Source organism: Lactuca saligna, chromosome 3 (genome assembly GCF_052625555.1).
Source record: "Lactuca saligna cultivar CGN05327 chromosome 3, ASM5262555v1, whole genome shotgun sequence".
Lineage (NCBI taxonomy): Eukaryota > Viridiplantae > Streptophyta > Magnoliopsida > Asterales > Asteraceae > Lactuca > Lactuca saligna.
This window is the reverse complement of record NC_136419.1, coordinates 17,413,200-17,435,523: the sequence shown is the minus strand read 5'-3', so window position 1 is coordinate 17,435,523 and position 22,324 is coordinate 17,413,200. Positions and strand designations below refer to the sequence as shown.

The 22,324-nt window shown below is 38.5% G+C and overlaps 1 protein-coding gene and 1 pseudogene across 1 annotated transcript; both read right to left on the bottom strand.

Annotated features, from left to right (window-relative positions):
* Positions 1–1,076: 1,076 nt before the first annotated feature.
* LOC145035223 (DNA-directed RNA polymerase subunit beta'' pseudogene) lies at positions 1,077–2,856 on the bottom strand (annotated as a pseudogene).
* A 17,797-nt stretch (positions 2,857–20,653) lies between these two features.
* On the bottom strand, positions 20,654–22,093 carry LOC145034604 (Tetratricopeptide repeat (TPR)-like superfamily protein). Its single transcript, XM_078983049.1, has 3 exons — positions 21,484–22,093; positions 21,195–21,367; positions 20,654–21,090 (listed from the first exon to the last, which is right to left on the bottom strand). The coding sequence occupies exons 1-3, from the start codon at positions 22,033–22,035 to the stop codon at positions 20,967–20,969; spliced, it is 849 nt and encodes a 282-aa protein (XP_078839175.1). The 5' UTR covers positions 22,036–22,093; the 3' UTR covers positions 20,654–20,966.
* Positions 22,094–22,324: the final 231 nt, after the last annotated feature.

Below are 22,324 nucleotides of genomic sequence, written 5' to 3'. Positions count from 1 at the left end.
ACATCATAGATGAAGGACAACATAAAATACTACTGGGTTAGAAATTCTTTGATATCCTTTTTTCTGAATTCTAATTTATTATAACATTATATTATTATAATGGTGATATTTTAGTAATAAATGATATTTTTTTAGGCGGTACAAGTGGCTGAACGTAGTCAATGATTATGACTTCGAGATCCTTTACAATTTGGATAAAACGAATGTGGTGGTGGAGCTTTAAGCTGTAAGTCGGCTGGATGGAGATGTGTATAAGGATATCAGATGATTCCCCACTTTTGAGATTGATCAGGGAATCTCAGACCGAGGGAGTTCGAAAAGAGAACTGGAAGCAAGAGAGAATTAGAAGATTTAAAAACACACACAAGTTGCTATTGACCATTTGCGACTAGCTAAACTTTAAAGGCTTTTATTTTTAATTCATACGAAAAAACCTTTTATATTAGATTTCTTTTAATGTTAGAAAACTTAATATACATCTTAATGTAGGGATCCCACTCTTATATATATCTTGTTGAAAAAAATAACCATATAAAATGTTTCAATAATGTGGAGGTTCTCTAGGCACAAAACTAATATAAAGGTTTTTCGGATTTGCAATATAGGATGGAATCCAATTTTGTAAAGTGATATTAGTTTCATGGCATCGCAGAGTTTTTCATTTATCTTTATATGGCATGTCATTCAATAAGCTTAGGATGAAACACAAGTAATTCTAATAAGATTTGTAATATGAATATGTTTACGTTTTGCCGATATATAAGGTGCTATTTTAGGATTTCATTTCCTAGTAACATGGCCAAAATGAACTCGTGCTTCCATCATCTCTTCTAAATTAATGTTTCCATATCTTCTTGTCATTTCTCTCTACACTGCCTCCTCAGAGAGGTACCCTAAAATAAATAATTATTTCGATGGAACCTTCTTTTATACCATAGATTGACGTAGTTACACAATCCAAGCCGGTATTCTTTTCTATTTGTTATTTTTTTTATTATTATTACCAAATCAAATGACTAGACTAAAAGATCATTTATAAAAGATAAAAGAAATGGTGAATCTGCTCTTAGAGATCATTAAATCCTAAAAACTGATTGTTCTTGTGTATCATGAAAATTATTTGAAAAGCAAGAATCAAATAATATTATGTGGTAGAACAAAATATCTATCATTTCCCCCTTTAATATATTCTTTTTTTGGAGTTCAAATGCAATGTTGTATGTTGTTAGGAATGTTGTTAAGTTCGTTTGAAGGTGTTTTAAAGCCGCTACCAACAGATATCACCCCCCCCCCCCCCCCCGGAACAACGTTATCTTTCAGGCCTTTTAACCGATCGATACAGCCCAGGAGATATGGTTTTGCTAAAACTCTAGCAGTTTCTTGAATACTAGCTTCCGATATGAAACTTTGAGTATTGATACATGCTCTTGTTATTCCCAATAAGACGGTTTGGTAACAGATCGCTTCTACCAAAGCATGTTCCATTCGTTCCACTCTCAACAATCTAATTAGTTCTCCATGCGAACAAACATTAGACATTTTATGTATTCTGAAACCAAACCTTTTGATGTTATTTGACGTATTCTATATGCCTATTTTGTATAGGCATCCCTGGGAGTGATAAACCTTTTGCACCTTATTAACCAAAGAGATACGAATTTGCACTACAGTTAGTTTAAAACCAATTAAGAATGTCCAAGGAATTCCAAGAATTCTTGTTATAGGTTTGTTCCAACCCACAATCCTCTTTTCGAGATTCATTGATATTAAATCAATTGAACGCACTTCTAATGCATGTTCCACTTTTGGAAGAACTTGCATTATATCAACAAATCTTGATTTTTTATATATAAATGTAACTAATGTATCGCCTTCATACATTTTCACCAAGAAACTGTCTAAGACTAACGGTTAGAGATATCTCTTCACAATAATTGTAATGGAGAAAATACCAATTTAAATATTTCAAAAATCTGTTTGAAATTGTCAAGTTGCAAATAGTTAGTTACCAAGATTTGATTATAGGTTATCAAATGGGAAAATAAATCAAAATTATAAATTGGAAAATTTGTTCCTAACCAGCCCAACTAATTCCTAATTGGAATTAGGGGTGCTTTTCGATTGATTTTTTTTATCAAATTGGTAGATTTTACATCGTTGAATGGGCCTATTCGTTCCTTGTTTTAATTCAACAACGTATGAATAATTCCTTGATTTGGATTAACGGATTCTTTAATCATTGACTTGGAATTAGAATAGGAATAAATGGAAGAAAATTGATTGACATTAGCACGATATGATCCATTCTTAGAGATCAATCCTGAACCCGATAGATATTTATTTTTTCCGATATAATAAATAGGTGTTTTAGCTAAGTCGATTCTTAGAAAATGTTTAAGCAAACCATTTGTCTTTATTTCAACAAAGGAAGCACATGCTTTTTTGATTTTTTTTTTGTCTTGGTCCCAATTCCACACTAAAGAAGTTAGAAACAAATTGAATACTTGTGTCCAAAATTTCAAGGATTTGATCGTAATAAAGGATATAATTGAAAACTCGAAGTTGTAGATGATCACTTTCCTGCAAGAATACGGCAAGAAAAGTCTTCCTAAATTTATAACATCTGTTTTTTTTATATGAGGCTACAGGTTGAACCAAAACAAAATATTTTTTTTCATATCTAGAAAGTTTCATTCGTTGGATATATAACAAATTTTTCAATATTTTGTATTCTTTGGAATTTGGTTTTGCCCCTCCTAGCGGTATCAATCAAAATGCTTTATTTGTCTTTCCAGGAAAATGGATATCTACATAAAAGATTAGCAGTTTCATTTTTCTGCTTTTTTCTTTACTCATACCAATTTGTCCATCCGACTTCTTCACCACAGAGTTAGCTTGAACAATTAGAACTTGACTCGATTTTAAATGCGCTCCTTTATTTTGCTATTCATACATTTTCACAAAGAAATTACCCATGACTAACTATTGAAGATGTCTCTTCATAATAATTGTAATAGAGAAAATACCAATTTAAATGGAATGAATTCAAAATGATGTTACTGCATGAATAGGAATTATAAATTAGAGTAAATAATATTTACATATTTGAAAAATGTGTTTGAAATTGTCAAGTTGCAAACAGTTAGTTACCAATATATGATGTTTTATTTTATCTAATTTGTAATTAAAATAAAATATAAATACAAATCTTTTAGATTCAATGAACGTTTTACATAGACGTAGCGAGTAAAAGAGCAACAAGCAATATCACAATCTCTTTTTTAGATGAAAAAACTAATTCTTTTAAAAACAATATTCATAGATCTTGTGTATGATCCGTTGGACTCTATTGAATAACTCCACAACATCTTGTGCAAGAAAACCGAAAATAACAAATGAAAAAAGGTTATTTTGTCGTCATGTTAGCATAGCTTATAGACTAGCTTATTGCAAATTGTCAGGTTGATAAAACTACAAAAATAGGTCATTTTAGATTTGTAACATTCTGTTTGAAAAATTAATAAATAAAATAAGCAAAAAAATAATTAACACTAAACCCCGAGATGTATAATATATATATATTATTGAATCTCTAAATTCATATTATCTTAGCTGGGTGTTGGTCTACGAGAGTTAAAAGTCATAATTGAGAGTTTGTGGGTTAGAATGTAATTTCCGGATTAATTTGTAAAGATTTTGAAGGTTGAGGGTTGTTTAGTAAATTACGGGTTTAATTTGAAAAGGATTTCAAAAGTTAAGGTCCGTTTGATAAATTATGGACTTATTATGGAAGGATTTTTGAAGGTAGAGGCTAAAGGGTAAATTCTAGATTTATTTGAAGAGGTTTTGTGAAGGAGGGACTAAACTTGTAAAAAGGGATGGAAGTTTGGTATTGGCACGGGACTTGGAATCAGTGGCTTTTTCCTCCCATGTGAAGATGCATCAGCTAACCCTAACCCTAGCAAATGTCCTTCAGCCGCTATGTGAGACTTCTCAGCTGCCACCTCCCATTTTTTCATTCGTTTTACCGATCAGACAAGTCTGACGCCGTTACTACAATACCATTGAACATCGCCATCGCGATACCTGCTACCGGAGACATCGCGGACAACCGGAGAATCGTCGAAGACCGAATGAGGCGTTGTGTTCATCTTGTGAGGGTTATGAGCTGCCGAAATCGCACGGTAATTCCACTTGCAAGCCACTTTTCTCTCTCTCTCTCTCTCTCTCTCTTATTCTTTTCTGTGGGTTTGATGTCGGAATCGTCATTATAACCGCAGGTGGCCTTTGGCCACTATTTTCATATCTTTCCAGCAACGAGAACCGCATGGAAGGTGGCTGGGTGGATGGAAGTCTAGAATATATTGTTGTATGAGCCATAGTTGGCCGGAAAATCAAGGAAGGCCCACCACCACCACTGTGAGGTGGTAGCTGCCATTGTTTTGTCGCCACTAGCCATCATCTCCGGTGGTTGTGTGTTTGTGTGTGTATGTGAATTGGTGCTTGGAGTGCTTTTGTCTTTATTTTGGCCTAGAATCATAACCACCACCACCGTGAGGTGGTGGCTGCTGCCGTCGACCACCACCGCCCGAGGTGATAGTGGGTGGTGCTCGACATAGTGAAACCCTAATCGGCCCAACAGCTTAATCTTGGACTTAGTTAGCTTGTGAATGGGTTGGAAACCCTAATTAGGGTTTAGAAAACCCTAGTTTTGGAAATGTTAGTTTGGAATTTGTCGGACCCGCGTTTGGACTGTTAGATTGGAATTTTGAATTATGTCCGACTATATTGTATGATTGGCCTAGTAGAGTTATGGACTTAATGGATTAAGTCCTTAATGGGTTAAGTAAGAACATGTGACAATCGTCAATCTTGAGTCAAGTCAAGTCATCAAGTCAAGCCGGTCAACTCGATTAAACCTTGTGTATTAGGGTTTGTGTTATGTTCATACTGTATAACTTGCTATATTAATGGGAAAACATCACTTGAGAAAAGTCTTGTGTTAAAAAAAAAAAAAAAAAAAAAAAAATCCTAAACCCTAGTGCTAATCAATGAACTAGACTGATAAAAACCATGTTGCATACTCATTGGGAGTGTGTGGGACCCTTAACCATGACTTAACGGGGCTCAAGAAACTTGCTTAGCGGAGCCAAACACTCACAAATGCCACACTTGAAATCTCTCTCAAATATCTCTTTGTATGAGGAATCTCTTCAAGAATGTTAAATCTCTCCCAAATCTCTCCAAGTATGTTAAATCTCTCTCAAATATCTCTCTGTATGAGAAATCTCTCCAAGAATGTCAAATCTCTCCCAAGTCTCTCCAAGTATGTAAAATCTCTCCCAAATCTCTCTCCAAAGTTTCCCGTAACTTTTTAGAATCATTCGGGTCATTCCGACGCTTAACCGTGTCAAAAACGGCTTAAAACGGGGTAAAAACGAGAAAAATAGACATTAGGAACCGAAAGCTCTCGAGAAGAGAAAAGCTTCTTAGGACCCGAAGGTCCTCTTAGGGACTGAGAGCAAGGAGGAGCCGAACCCTCCTGAGCCGAACCGAACCCGAAGGTACTGTTCACCACTAACCGAAACCGAACCCTGCTCAAGAGGAACCGAACCGAACCTCGCCCTAGAAGAACCGAACCCGAAGGTACTGTTCACCACTGTTCATTCGGCACCTTTCGGTCGGACGCGTCGCCTCTTATCTCCGGACCGAACCCCCTCTCTCGCCTTCACCTCTCGCTTCCTCGCCCCTTTCGCTTCCCTCTGTTCGTTTCGTTTCCGGCTACAACCCCCAGCAAGGACCGAACCTCGGCCTAGGGACCGAGAGGTCTTGCTGGGAATGCCTTTCTTCCCGGTTTTCGCGTAGTTTTGCATTTAAGACCCGTTTTTAATTATTTTAACGCGGGATTGTCACCCAAAATCATATTTTAACATAATAAACTCTAAATATTCATAAATTAAACATATTTTTATGAAAATCATTATCTAAATAATAAAGATCTAATGGGGAATTTATTTAAGGTGGAGTGTTGACTTTGCTTTACTTTATGACACAAGCAACCACTCCCACACCCACTCTATGACCAGCCACACCTCCCCACCTTACCTAGGTCACATCAATGTCCTTTCCACTCAATCATCACTCCTCCCCACGTTTTTGGAGAGCTGAATATTCACCCTCTCTCCTCATTTCTCTCATTTCCTCTCTTTTCACCAAAAAGAGCAAACTCTTTTCTCTCTCATTTTCCCTCTCTAGAACTCGAGATTTGAGGGCTGATCTTTGGATTTTCCTCCACATTTGGTAAGAATAATCCATTCTCTTTATGATTATCTCAATTATTTCCACTCGAATCATGGATATCTTAAACAAACTCTCTCATAATTGTGTTAGATCTTCGAATCTTCAAGTGATTCTTCAAGTGTTCTTGGGTTGAACACTTCTCTTCTTCAACACTTACCTACTGAAATCACTTAAGGTGAGTTCATACCCCTACATTTTCATGTTTTCTCAAGTTTTCAGGGGGGGAATACAAGTTAAAACACTAAGAACATAACTAAAATTTTCTAACAGCCTTCATCAGAAAAGTTTAACTCCATTCACGGACTGTTTTGGGCATCTTAAACACTTTTTTTTTTCAAAAATGTACAAGGTGAAAATAGTTCAAGTTTGTAGCTTTAAAATGACTACTTTCACATCTCCATACGATTTTTCTACAATTTATAGTGATTTTTACAAAACTGCCTATCATTTCAAACAACAATCCGGACCAGTCTATGATTATGGACATTTTCACCCAAGTTGGAGGTCATTAAAAATAGTGATAAAATTATGAGTAAACTAGACACATTTTTTGAACTCTCAGAATTTACGGATCTAGTTTTCGACTTCGTATGATTTTTCTATGATTTTTCCAAAACAGGGCAGAATTGCTAAAGTTAGCCAACAGCATGTAAATATCATAACACTTTGTAATATGCTGAGCAAAGTGTATAATCATAAGTTCTAATATTTGAATGTGTTTCCTTGTTAGTTTATCATTATGAACTGAAACTAAGTCATTCATATTAAATATTATTCATTCATTTAGAACACGTATTATGTAACTATAAAAAGTATAGTTGGATAAATTCACAACACTAATACATTTCCATAAAAGAATTCATACATATTATATACATTTTAGATAAACTATAATAGGTATAGTTTATGATACATCACTCAACACACTCGTACAAAAAGGGTACATTCATACAAGAAAGATTTATATCCACACACATTTCACGTAAACTTGTTAACCTATGTTGTGAGACTCTCTCTCTCTCCCCGTACGTCCGAGTGCGGGATATAATTCCTGGTAGTTATAATCAGAATCTCCTTGAGGGAGAACGTGATACTTGTATATAGATCTATATTGGGTTTGACACCCCACACCTTGCTGCTAGCTACAGTGGGACCTGCAGGTCTACGGGTGACAAATGTCATTTCATTTTTGCGACGCCTGAGAAACGTTGTGGCAGGTTCACATAGTCATAGTATGATTATAGCGACTCACCTAGGGAGATAACAATTCATAAAGTTTACGGGGTTTCATAAAACCTAAGTAGGTTTTAGGTTGATAAAGAAATTTACTTTCCATATCATTTTAAACTCACGACATTTCTACTAAGAAATGATGATTTCTTATACATTTTAGTCTTTGGTTATAAGGCTACATTTTTCGGATTTCAAGGAAAATATCGGATTTTTCTGAAACAAACGCGACATTTACATGTGAAAGACTTCTACTAAGTTTATTAATAAAAGCTTATGAACTCACCAACCTTTGTGTTGACACTTTCCGAACAACTTGTATTCTCAGGATAACACTAAACAGGTAAACAAGTGCTTTTGAGGATGGGACGTTAAGGCGTCAAACTTTTCATATTTTGTCAACATATTGTAATTGATTTTGAAACATGTAATTCATACAAGTGATGTAACTTTTTCAATTATATATATGTTGGTTGTGTTTGCTTAAATTACTATTGAAATTGTGGTTATGATACTATACATGAAGTCCTCCACCCCCGGACGTTTCCGCCATCCTTGGTTTGGGGGTGTGACAGATTGGTATCAGAGCACGGTTTATAGTGAATTAAGTATGTCAAACCACATAAGATATACAAACTATAAACATATTTGGGACTAAAACTCTCTGATTCTTAAAATGCTTTAACGAGTTGTACTTTTAGAAAACAAATAATTTCTTGTTTTAAAGTATACTTACATGCATTCTATACTAGCATGGTGACATATCTTAGGAGAACATAAATTGAAAGAGGAGGAGTCGAACATTATTAGTACGCCTTAGAATGTGTAATCAGTTCTGGGAGGGATATAGCCTGATCAACTATATCCGTCCAAGAAGTAACTTACGAACACTAAGGAATAGTCGTAATGAGCGACAAATCTGATAACCTAATTACACTCCATAAAGAACACGCTAAGAACCAAATATAAACATTTAAAAATACTATAGGAGTATTTGTACGTTTCTATAGTGCCCGATTATTATTTTCCGATATGTGCTTCTTAACCCCATTTCTCGTGCAGACGACATGGCAGGATTTCACATACCCGGGGACCCCTATTTTCCCAATCAGGGAAACGCGGGATGGATCGATGATGAGCCCGAGGAGGATCCCGAAGAGGATCCTGAGGAGGATCCCGAAGAGGATCCCGAGGAGGATCCCGAGGAGGATCTCGAGGAGGAGCCCGAGGAGGAAGACGAACAAGAAGAAGAAGAGGAAGACGACCAAGAAGAAGAGGAAGACGAAGAGGAAGAAGAGGAAGGTGATGAGATAGTCATGTTTGGGAACGAAGCGGAGGAACCAACAGAAGTATTCAACCCTCCCTACATCGCAAGGGTACCCGCGCACCGTTTTGGATACAACGGACCTGAACCCCCTTGGGTAACAACGATCGAAAGATGGAGCCAACAACAACGCCAGCGGTCACCATATGGCTACCAACGAGGTTACTATGATCTCACTCATGGTGGACCGGCTGACAGAGCTCTCCCCGTCACGATACAACGAATAGCAAGTATGGATGATCGTGGTAGGATGACGACCGATCAGGTCCGAGAGTTAAGTGTCATCGTACAGTCTACTACTGATCGCACCAGAGACCTGGAACGAGACTCCCACCACAGAGACCAACTCATTCAAGACCTTCTCGCAGCTCAAGCAGAAACAAGAGAGTATCGGGAAAGATACATGGCACTCGAAGAGAGAATGGTTGCAGCCGAACGCAGATTGGCGGAACTACAGGGTGCATCGACATCATCGCAGCCTCCGTCAAAGAAGGGTCGCAGTGATTAGAACTCATTACTATTCTCACGTCTTGGTAGTAAAAGTTCATGAGTACGCGTTGGTGCTACTCTTTGTATGTAGGTCGACCCCGCGACTATGTGATTACACTATTCGAAGGGCTTTTGTAATGCCAAAACTATCTTTTGTAACGATGTAATGTAGACCCTTATGAGGTCAAACTTTTCCCTCTAAACGTTATGTACTAAAAGTTATCAATGAAATTTGGCATGTGTTTTATTTATTGAATATTTGGCACTATACATCATAACCTGGTCACACAAACAGTTTACGAATAATAAAGTTTTGATAAAATACAAGAGGGATGAGACCAGTAACACTCGACTCGTTATCACTATTGAAGTCTTACCGACTGGTCATTTTTTTTATGACATAACCATGCCACCAAGGAAAAGACCAAGGCCTTCCAACAACACAGTGCCGCCTCCACCACCACCTCCGCAGTTTGATCCTGCAATGTTCCAGGCTGCAGTAACGGCAGCCGTGGCGGCAGCAATGTCGCAAATAGGAACCAATGGTTCTGGCGGTTCTGGATCAGGAGCTACCAATTCCATTCATGGGGACAGCACGGGGCGTACGAGGGAGTGCTCTTACAAAGACTTCACGAATGGAAAACCCGACCCTTTCAATGGAAGCGGGGGGCGTTATGGTGCAATGGTTCGAAAGGACCGAGGCAGTTTTTGAAATCTGCGCTTGTCCTGAAGCGAGCAAGGTCAAGTATGCGGCATTCACTTTCACTGGAAAAGCACTTACTTGGTGGAATGGCCGAGTTAAATCACTTACTCCCGCAATAGCTAACGCAATCAGCTGGGAGGATTTGAAAGCCCTAATGTTAAAGGAATACTGCCCGAGGGGCGAAATACAAAAACTTGAAGAAGAACTTTGGAGCCTCATAATGACAGGCACTGATCTTGAAACTTATACTGCCCGTTTCAATGACCTAGCACTCCTCTGCCCAACAATGGTCACTCCAGAAGAGAAGAAGGTGGAACGATATCTCTGGGGGCTGTCATCCCAGATTCAAGATAGTGTATTGGCCTCAAAACCCACTACCTTTGAGAGTGCCAAGGAATTGGCACAACAACTCATAGATCACAGGGCTAGCCGTAGTACCGTGATAACCACCACCGACCGAACAAAAGGAGGGAACAACAAGAGGAGGTTCTGGGGCAATAAAAAGAAACAACCAATTCAGGACCCCACCAAAAAGCAACAGATTGTTGCTGTTCGTGCCGCCACTATTGCTGTCGCTCCAGCGCCGCCGAAACAGTATACGGGAACTCTTCCCAAGTGCAACAAGTGTAACTACCACCATAACGGTGCTTGTCGAGAGTTACACTGCAATAACTGCAACAAGAAGGGGCATACCGCACGATTATGTAGAGCGACTACCCAACCCGCCGCACAAGTCGCTACGACCGCCAACACTGGAGCAAGCCAAACCTGCTATGGATGTGGTGAAACGGGACACTTCAGGAGGAACTGCCCTAAGGCACGAGCCCCTAATGCTGGGGGTGTAGGGAGAGTCCTAACTTTAGGGCAGGGAGAAGCAGTCAAGGATCCCTCTGTGGTTACTGGTACGTTCCTCCTCAATAACTCTTATGTATGAGTACTTTTTGATAGTGGGGCAGAAAGAAGTTTCATAAGTCACCAATTCAAACATATACTTAAGCAAAATTCTCAACCACTAGAAGATTCTTACATCGTAGAAATGGCAAATGGAAAGGTTGAGCGCGCTAATGATATTTACATAGGGTGTACTCTCACTCTAGACAACCATTTGTTCAAAATTGACCTTATGCCGGTCACCATAAAAAGCTTCGATATAATGATTGGTATGGATTGGTTAAGCCTTCATCGTGCCGACATTCTATGTTACGAAAGGGCCGTCCGCCTCAATCTACCGAATGGCAACGTTCTCACCGTTTATGGCAATAAACCTAGTGCGAACCTACAAATCATCTCTTGTGTTAAAACCCAAAAGTACCTCCGAAAGCAATACCATGCTTTCTTAGCCCACATCATAGACAAGAAACAGGAGGTGAAGGACATCAAAGAAATTCCAGAAGTATGCAACTTCCCTGATGTTTTCCCAGACGATCTGCCTGGTATACCACTCGCACGACAAGTCGAATTTCGGATCGACTTAATCCCAGGAGCTACCCCCGTCGCCAGGGCTCCATATCGCTTAGCACCGGCAGAAATGCAAGAACTATCCAGCCAGTTGAATGAACTATTGAGCAAAGGGTTCATCAGGCCAAGCTTCTCGCCCTGGGGAGCACCAGTCTTATTTGTAAAGAAGAAGGATGGGTCTTTTCGCATGTGCATAGACTATCGAGAACTAAACAAAGTCACTATCAAGAACCGTTATCCCCTACCCCGAATAGATGACCTCTTCGACCAGATCCAAGGAGCCAGCTACTTTTCCAAAATCGACCTGAGGTCGGGCTATCATCAACTACGAGTTCAGGAAGAGGATATCCCCAAGACGACATTCAGAACTCGTTATGGGCACTATGAGTTTGTAGTGATGCCATTCGGGTTAACTAACGCACCTGCGGTGTTCATGGATTTGATGAATCGAGTGTGTCGACCCTTCTTGGATAAATTCGTCATCGTATTCATCGACGATATCTTGGTCTATTCGAGGAGCGAAGAAGAGCACAGACAACACCTACGACTAGTTCTGGAGATTTTAAGAACCGAGAAGCTTTACCACAAATTCTCAAAGTGTGAATTTTGGCTCCGTGAAGTAGGATTCCTTGGCCACGTAATAAGCAAAGAAGGAATACATGTGGACCCCTCAAAGATCAAAGTAATCGAAGATTGGTCAACACCTGCAACGCCAACAGAAATCCGACAGTTTTTGGGACTCGCAGGCTACTATCGAAGATTCATACAAAATTTCTCCAAGATCGCGAAGCCTCTCACCACCTTGACTCAGAAAGGTGTGGTGTTCGAATGGGAAGATAAAAAAGAAGCCGCCTTCCAGACACTAAAGCAAGCCCTATGCAGCGCACCAGTCTTGTCTCTTCCAGAAGGAACCGATGATTTTGTGGTGTATTGCGATGCTTCGAATCAAGGCCTCGGCTGTGTGCTCATGTAAAGGGGAAAAGTCATCACTTATGCATCAAGGCAATTGAAGACTCATGAAGTTAATTATACAACCCACGACCTTGAACTGGGAGCGGTGGTGTTCGCCCTGAAGATCTGGAGGCACTACCTATACGGCACCAAGTGCACCATCTTCACTGATCACAAAAGTCTTCAGCACATTCTCAATCAGAAAGAACTTAACATGCGCCAAAGAAAATGGGTGGAATTACTGAATGACTACGAATGTGAAATTTGCTACCACCCGGGCAAGGCTAATGTAGTAGCCGATGCCTTAAGCAGGAAGGAATACTCGGGTCGCCGAGTAAAATCCCTAGCCATGACCATCCACTCCCAACTGGCCACCCAGATCAAGGACGCCCAATTAGAAGCCTTGAAACCAGAAAACGTGGCAAGCGAAGCACTAAGGGGGATGGATAAGAACTTGGAAGTCAAAGGGGATGGAACTCGTTATCTCATGAATCGAATCTGGACACCGAAGTTCGGTGGGTACCGAGATGTTGTAATGAACGAGGCCCACAAGACTCGATACTCCATTCACCCTGGGTCAGATAAGATGTATCTAGACCTCAAAAGGTTATACTGGTGACCAAACATGAAGGCTGAAATTGCTACTTATGTGAGCAAGTGCCTCACTTGCACCAAGGTCAAGGTGGAATATCAGAAGCCATCGGGACTACTTCAACAACCGGATATACCTGAGTGGAAGTGGGAGCGAATAACCATGGACTTCATAACCAAACTGCCTAAGACATCAGGTGGGATGGATACCATATGGGTGGTTGTGGACAGATTGACCAAGTTCGTGCACTTCCTGCCAATAAAGCAAAACAGACAAGATGGAGAAGTTAACCAGGACGTACATTAAAGAGATCGTGCGACTACATGGTGTACCAACATCCATTATCTCTGATCGAGATATAGATTCACCTCGCGTTTCTGGCAGTCCCTACAGAAGTCTCTGGGAACCAGGCTAGACATGAGTACGGCCTACCATCCACAAACTGACGGACAAAGCGAGAGAACCATCCAGATGTTGGAAGACATGCTGAGAGCCTGTGTGATAGATTTTGGTAAGGCATGGGATGCCCATCTACCGCTTATCGAATTCTCTTATAATAACAACTATCACACTAGCATTGGAGTCGCTCCATTCGAAGCTTTCTACGGTCGCAAGTGTAGATCACCACTGTGTTGGGCTGAAGTTGGAGATACTCAGCTAGCCAGAGGGCAAGTCCCTGATAGCACCCTTACTGGGCCTGAAATCATAAGGCAAACCACAGAAAAGATCATTCAAATTCGGGAAAGACTAAAAGCGTCTCGTGATCGACAAAAGAGTTACGCGGATAAGCGATGCAAACCTTTAGAATTCCAGGTCGGATACCGGGTACTACTTAAAGTTTCCCCCTGGAAGGGGATGATACGTTTCGGTAAACGAGGGAAACTAAACCCAGTACATCGGTCCGTTCGAAATCCTTGCTAGGATTGGTCCTGTGGCGTACAAACTCCGACTACCACAAGAACTTAGTAATGTACACCCTACCTTCCGCGTATCCAACTTAAAGAAGTGTTTGTCTGATGAGACACTCGTAATACCACTCGAAGAAATCGAAGTTAATGAAAATCTCCACTTTGTGGAGGAACCCGTCGAGATCATGGATCGAGAGATCAAGAGAACAAAACAAAGTCGCATTCCCATAGTGAAGGTTCGTTGGAACGCGAAACGAGGGCCTGAGTTTACCTGGGAACGTGAAGATCAAATGAAGCAAAAGTATCCACATCTTTTCCCAAACCCTTGAAGTTCCCAGCCGAATTTAAATTTCGGGACGAGATTCCCTCTAACGGGGGGATGATGTGACAATCGTCAATCTTGAGTCAAGTCAAGTCATCAAGTCAAGCCGGTCAACTCGATTAAACCTTGTGTATTAGGGTTTGTGTTATGTTCATACTGTATAACTTGCTATATTAATGGGAAAACATCACTTGAGAAAAGTCTTGTGTTAAAAAAAAAAAAAAAAAAAAAAAATCCTAAACCCTAGTGCTAATCAATGAACTAGACTGATAAAAACCATGTTGCATACTCATTGGGAGTGTGTGGGACCCTTAACCATGACTTAACGGGGCTCAAGAAACTTGCTTAGCGGAGCCAAACACTCACAAATGCCACACTTGAAATCTCTCTCAAATATCTCTTTGTATGAGGAATCTCTTCAAGAATGTTAAATCTCTCCCAAATCTCTCCAAGTATGTGAAATCTCTCTCAAATATCTCTCTGTATGAGAAATCTCTCCAAGAATGTCAAATCTCTCCCAAGTCTCTCCAAGTATGTAAAATCTCTCCCAAATCTCTCTCCAAAGTTTCCCGTAACTTTTTAGAATTATTCGGGTCATTCCGACGCTTAACCGTGTCAAAAACGGCTTAAAACGGGGTAAAAACGAGAAAAATAGACATTAGGAACCGAAACCTCTCGAGAAGAGGAAAGCTTCTTAGGACCCGAAGGTCCTCTTAGGGACTGAGAGCAAGGAGGAGCCGAACCCTCCTGAGCCGAACCGAACCCGAAGGTACTGTTCACCACTAACCGAAACCGAACCCTGCTCAAGAGGAACCGAACCGAACCTCGCCCTAGAAGAACCGAACCCGAAGGTACTGTTCACCACTAACTGAAACCGAACCCTGCTCAAGAGGAACCGAACCGAACCTCGCCCTAGAAGAACCGAACCCGAAGGTACTGTTCACCACTGTTCATTCGGCACCTTTCGGTCGGACGCGTCGCCTCTTATCTCCGGACCGAACCCCCTCTCTCGCCTTCACCTCTCGCTTCCTCTCCCCTTTCGCTTCCCTCTGTTCGTTTCGTTTCCGGCTACAGCCCCCAGCAAGGACCGAACCTCGGCCTAGGGACCGAGAGGTCCCGCTGGGAATGCCTTTCTTCCCGGTTTTCGCGTAGTTTTGCATTTAAGGCCCGTTTTTAATTATTTTAACGCGGGATTGTCACCCAAAATCATATTTTAACATAATAAACTCTAAATATTCATAAATTAAACATATTTTTATGAAAATCATTATCTAAATAATAAAGATCTAATGGGGAATTTATTTAAGGTGGAGTGTTGACTTTGCTTTACTTTATGACACAAGCAACCACTCCCACACCCACTCTATGACCAGCCACACCTCCCCACCTTACCTAGGTCACATCATGTCCTTTCCACTCAATCATCACTCCTCCCCACGTTTTTTGAGAGCTGAATATTCACCCTCTCTCCTCATTTCTCTCATTTCCTCTCTTTTCACCAAAAAGAGCAAACTCTTTTCTCTCTCATTTTCCCTCTCTAGAACTCGAGATTTGAGGGCTGATCTTTGGATTTTCCTCCACATTTGGTAAGAATAATCCATTCTCTTTATGATTATCTCAATTATTTCCACTCGAATCATGGATATCTTAAACAAACTCTCTCATAATTGTGTTAGATCTTCGAATCTTCAAGTGATTCTTCAAGTGTTCTTGGGTTGAACACTTCTCTTCTTCAACACTTACCTACTGAAATCACTTAAGGTGAGTTCATACCCCTACATTTTCATGTTTTCTCAAGTTTTCAGGGGGGGAATACAAGTTAAAACACTAAGAACATAACTAAATTTTTCTAACAGCCTTCATCAGAAAAGTTCAACTCCATTCACGGACTGTTTTGGGCATCTTAAACACTTTTGTTTTCAAAACTGTACAAGGTGCAAATAGTTCAAGTTTGTAGCTTTAAAATGACTACTTGCACATCTCCATACGATTTTTCTACAATTTATAGTGATTTTTCCAAAACTGCCTATCATTTCAAACAACAATCCGGACCAGTCTGTGATTATGGACATTTTCACCCAAGTTGGAGGTCATTAAAAATCGTGATAAAAATTATGAGTAAACTAGACACATTTTGTGAACTCTCAGAATTTACGGATCTAGTTTTCGACTTCGTATGATTTTTCTATGATTTTTCCAAAACAGGGCAGAATTGCTAAAGTTAGCCAACAGCATGTAAATATCATAACACTTTGTAATATGCTAAGCAAAGTGTATAATCATAAGTTCTAATATTTGAATGTGTTTCCTTGTTAGTTTATCATTATGAACTGAAACTAAGTCATTCATATTAAATATTATTCATTCATTTAGAACACGTATTATGTAACTATAAAAAGTATAGTTGGATAAATTCACAACACTAATACATTTCCATAAAAGAATTCATACATATTATATACATTTTAGATAAACTATAATAGGTATAGTTTATGATACATCACTCAACACACTCGTACAAAAAGGGTACATTCATACAAGAAAGATTTATATCCACACACATTTCACGTAAACTTGTTAACCTATGTTGTGAGACTCTCTCTCTCTCCCCGTACGTCCGAGTGCGGGATATAATTCCTAGTAGTTATAATCAGAATCTCCTTGAGGGAGAACGTGATACTTGTATATAGATCTATATTGGGTTTGACACCCCACACCTTGCTTCTAGCTACAGTGGGACCTGCAGGTCTACGGGTGACAAATGTCATTTCATTTTTGCGACGCCTGAGAAACGTTGTGGCAGGTTCACATAGTCATAGTATGATTATAGCGACTCACCTAGGGAGATAACAATTCATAAAGTTTACGGGGTTTCATAAAACCTAAGTAGGTTTTAGGTTGATAAAGAAATTTACTTTCCATATCATTTTAAACTCACGACATTTCTACTAAGAAATGATGATTTCTTATACATTTTAGTCTTTGGTTATAAGGCTACATTTTTCGGATTTCAAGGAAAATATCGGATTTTTCTGAAACAAACGCGACATTTACATGTGAAAGACTTCTACTAAGTTTATTAATAAAAGCTTATGAACTCACCAACCTTTGTGTTGACACTTTCCGAACAACTTGTATTCTCAGGATAACACTAAACAGGTAAACAAGTGCTTTTGAGGATGGGACGTTAAGGCGTCAAACTTTTCATATTTTGTCAACATATTGTAATTGATTTTGAAACATGTAATTCATACAAGTGATGTAACTTTTTCAATTATATATATGTTGGTTGTGTTTGCTTAAATTACTATTGAAATTGTGGTTATGATACTATACATGAAGTCCTCCACCCCCGGACGTTTCCGCCATCCTTGGTTTGGGGGTGTGACAGAACACTTAACCCTAATCGTCATTTTTTGTGATTGGGCTTCAAGTTGGGCCTTTTCTTTTGGGCTTAGGTGTTTGGATTCATGTTTGGCCATCTGAGAACAAGTACATGGACTATTATATTTAGATGGGCCTTAGGGTAAGGCTCATGTAAGGGGTTTGGACCCAATTTGGAAAATTAGGCCATAATTGGGCCTTGGTTGATTGTTTGACTTTTGAGCCTTCAGAGTATGAGTTTGGGCGTTGGTCTTGGACCAAGCTAGGTTAGGGGTACATTGGTCTTTTTATCCCAAGTATGGACTTATGGTTATGCATTGGAACCCAATTGTAATTGGGTTTATTTTGATGTTGACAGTTCAGGAATATGCCATCCAGTAGCCAATAGCCATGGATTGTCTGCAGTGCAAGGTGAGTTTCCTCCTGGTTTGAACGGGTCAAAGGCACCAATCCCAGCCCGTGTAGTTTGTATGTTATTGATAGGAACACGGAGTGTGAGCGGGGCCTGTATCTCATTATTACTTGAGTGTAAATATCAGTCAGATTGTTGGATTGCTATAATTTTTGTCTGTGTGATACTTGTATGTGTTGTTAGGAATGTGAGTGTGGGCGAGGCCCGTGTCTCATCATTAGTTGTGTGTGGACGGGGCCCATATCTCATAAAATATGGGCGAGGCCCGTATCTCATCTTAATTAAGTGTGGGTGGGGCTTGTATCTCCTAGTTGTATGACATGTATATGGTATGTGATGGTTTGGGGAGACTCACTAAGTTTCGTGCGTACAGTTTTCAGTTTTGGTATCAAGTACTTTTGGTAGCAAGGGGAAGAGCTCGGGATGACTGCAGTGCACACACCATGGTTTTAGCATGGGATGTTTTTACTCTGATATATTTGACAGATGATTATGATGTTTTGAGATACAATGACTTATGGTTTTTATGTGATATTTTGATAACTATGGTTTTTTAATAAAATAAAAATGAAATTTTTGGATCGTATCTTTGGGATGTTTCAAGATTATAAACTAATTTATAAGTTAGCTTTTGATAAAATACAAATATAAGTTATATTATCTTATAAACCAACTTATAAGTTAGTTGTTGATAAACTACCTTATTATAACTTTTGATAAGTTTATGGAGTTATTTGAAAAATTATTTCAAATATGCTTTTAATTGTATCTAATATTTTTAGTTATATATTTAAATAGGGGACAATTTCATATATGTCATTCTTAAACATCAAAATATCATATTTATTCAACTTAATCTCTAAATATCAAATTTACCCTTCATAAAATTTCTAAATTTCAAAATATCATATATGTCCTTTTTAAACATCAAAATATCATATATGCTATTCTTAAATATCAAAATATCGTATATGCACTTTTTAAACATCAAAATATCAATGATAATATCTAAACTATCCTCCATCTACGACATGATAATAATCAACAACAATAAAAACTAAAAAAATCAAAATATACATTCCATAGATTAGGTTGAAGATGAATCTTTTTGTTACTCAAGAGGGCGACATTCCAACAATTTAGAAGTTCATATTAAATTATCATAGACGTAAGGATAATATGGTTAATTTTTTTAATTATTATAATAATTATAAAGCATAAAAATGATTATAAAATATTAAAAACATTATAAAAAGGGATTTGGGCAAATATGATATTTTGAAGGTTTATGAAGGGTAAATATGGTATTGAGAAATTAAGCTGAACAAATATGATATTTTGAAGTTTAACAAGGGTATATATGAAATTCTCCCATTTAAATATTTATTTATGTCATTTTACATTTCAATCTACCTTATAAGTTTTTACCAAAGACTAATAATTAATAAACTATCTTATTAGCTACAATTAAGAGCATCAACAATGCATAGTTTAATGGAAAAGTTGAATGAGATACTAAATTTCATTTAATGGATCAAACTTTAGTACTTTACCATTATGGATGCCATGTCGGCATTCAATAAGTATGTAGTTTAATAATGTTCATTGAACTCTTCAATGGAAAAAAAATATTTTAATTATTAAAAATATATTTCATTTTACTTTTTAGAGTTCAATACATTATAGGAAAATTAATATAGAATTGTATAGAAAAATATATATCATAACATGTCAATTCATTAAACTCTAATAAGTTCAAACTATTATGGATATCCTAACTTATCAGTTACCAACGAAATTTTCAATTAAAAATTAATTTTTCAACTAGTCTATTAAACATAAGGGTGAACATTTTGACATTTGGATTGGATCAGATTGGGAATTGAACTTGGACCTAGTAAGCTTCAATAGGTCTGGTCAAAGATCCACCAATTTCTGCAAAGCAAGTTCGGTCCAAGAGTTAGTCTGGTCTACTTTGGTCAAAGTGCTCACTTTTACGTCCAAGAACCAAGAACCGGATCTAGACATGGTAAACCTAAACAAATCCGGTCCGAAGTACATTAATTTTTATAAAACTATTTCGTTTCAAGAGTCGATTCGGTCTGACCCGATACAAGTGCTCACCCCGTTAAAGAAGATTGAAATCTACTTAACGGTGCAATTACAAGAAAAGAAAAATGATCTAAAAAGCGTATTGGTTATTATGATTTTTGACATTAATCTTTTTTTAAACACATTTTTTCAAGTGGGAGACCTTTTAAGTTTTATGTTGACTCCTTCACATGGCTTAGTGTGAGCCCTTTGAGCAAAATAAGAAAAATTCAAATGCCTTTCTTTACTCATAAGTCATCTTTCATGTGATTGGAACCTATCCATTGTACTCAAAATCCTCCCTAGTAGTCATCTATCTATATATCTAATATTATAACATAAAGTTTCACGTTGTTTTTTGTTATGTGTTACTAATTGCTTTTAAAAACATTAATAAAAAAACTCAAATTTATATGATTCATATATATGTGCACCTTTGGTTCTAAAAAATACATGTACTAATTTAACTAAAAATATAAAACAAAAATCTAAAAATTAAAGGAGAGCTTTAAATTTATTAAACTGATTGGCCGTACACCATAGCCATCGTGCTCTGTACAATTTCAGATTTCTCTCTTTCATCGAATACAACTCATTCCTATTGATAAAAACATCGGAAGATCTAAAGTTATGATCAGGGTAATTAGATCAGATGATGATCATTCCGATTTTATTTTATAGTAGTTATATTTTTCATATACTTAAACGTACATCGATGTTAGCAACTTAATCATCGTCAATCTATCTGCACCTGCATGAGGAGATCGAGATAGAGAAAATCTGAAATAAGATCGAATCGAACCTAGAACGCTGAAACCATCGGTTGTGATGCAGGAAGCAACGTCACCTTAGATCCAGATTCTTCTTCGTCATCTTCATCTTCTTCTGCTTCCCACATGAATTGCGCGTATGATCCCATCACCATACTGCCATGTTAATTTCCAGATCCATCACAGTTAGTTCATCAAATTCATGAATTATTGTATGATTTATTTCGTGTAATTATGTTTTGATGATGAATGTAACGTACCAATCATCAGGGGATGCGCTAACAGCCTGATCGAAGTAAGATTTAGCTCGCTCTCCGTCTTTCTCTGTATCCCAAATTAGTTTCCCGTACAACGATAGAAGTTCTCCGTCTCCAGGACTCGCTAGTATCGCTCTTCCGTAGTACTCCTCCGCTTTAACACTGTCTCCTTCTACCTGAGCTTCCAAGAACACAAAAACTTAGTTAGTTATAAGAACAGATTCACGAGTTTAATTGTCGATTGAAGGATGAATGAGGAGTACGTAAAACGGATCGAATTAATTATGTATACCTCGTGCAAGAATTTTCCGTAGTTCCGTAGGATAAGAGGATCGCTAGGGTTCGACTTCAACATTTGAAGATAGTACTCACCGATTTTCTTCCGTTCGTGATCGGAAGAAGAACCTCCTGAACCGAAACCATCGCGATCTCGTCCACTTCCACTACCGACACCGGAAAACTGCGTCTCCTCCACTGCGATTCCACCTCCCGGTATCCAACTCATCCGATCAAAACATTTCTCCGCAAACTTCAACGTTCCAATACTTTCAACGCCATCCTCATCCGACAACGATTCCTCCTCCACCTCCGGTAACATTTCCGGAAAAGTCTGCGATCCCGCACTGATTGACCTCAGTCTATTAATTTCCTTCGGCTCAGATATAGCTCTGGCGATTCTCCGACGATTGTTGTTGTTGTTAACCTCCAAACACAAACCCGAAAACTCCATCTTCTCACCACCGGAAAACGAATCGTGACGAAGAGGAACGGCGATTCTCGCTGAACCGGGCAATAGCGACGAGTGAATTGGTCCTGAACCGGTCCGGAAAAGTACACCCGTCATTTTTATCAAAATTTTCTAATATAAATATAAGATAGATAGTGATTGTGCTGTGTGTGAAGGGTTTATGAGGTTTGTATATATATTGATTCTAACAAGCGTTTAATAAACGGCGTCGTTAGATTAGAGGACACGTGTAAAAAGATGCACGTGAGAGTGTATGGGGGCACATGTGCATACTGTTGACGGAAACGTAGACTCTCAAAAAGGGGTTTAATCACGTAGAAGACGTGAACACGAGGTGACGTGGATAGTGCCACCGTTCAAAACGGCGTTTCACATGCTAAAGCTG

What these genes read in the sequence shown, in the direction of transcription:
- LOC145034604 (XM_078983049.1), bottom strand. Translation starts at nt 22,035, where the DNA reads ATGACGGGTGTACTTTTCCGGACCGGTTCAGGACCAATTCACTCGTCG. An exon ending in ACGGAAAATTCTTGCACGAG is followed by an intron (nt 21,368 to 21,483) that starts GTATACATAATT and finishes TTGGAAGCTCAG; the next exon opens with GTAGAAGGAGACAGTGTTAA. An exon ending in AGCGCATCCCCTGATGATTG is followed by an intron (nt 21,091 to 21,194) that starts GTACGTTACATT and finishes TTAACATGGCAG; the next exon opens with TATGGTGATGGGATCATACG.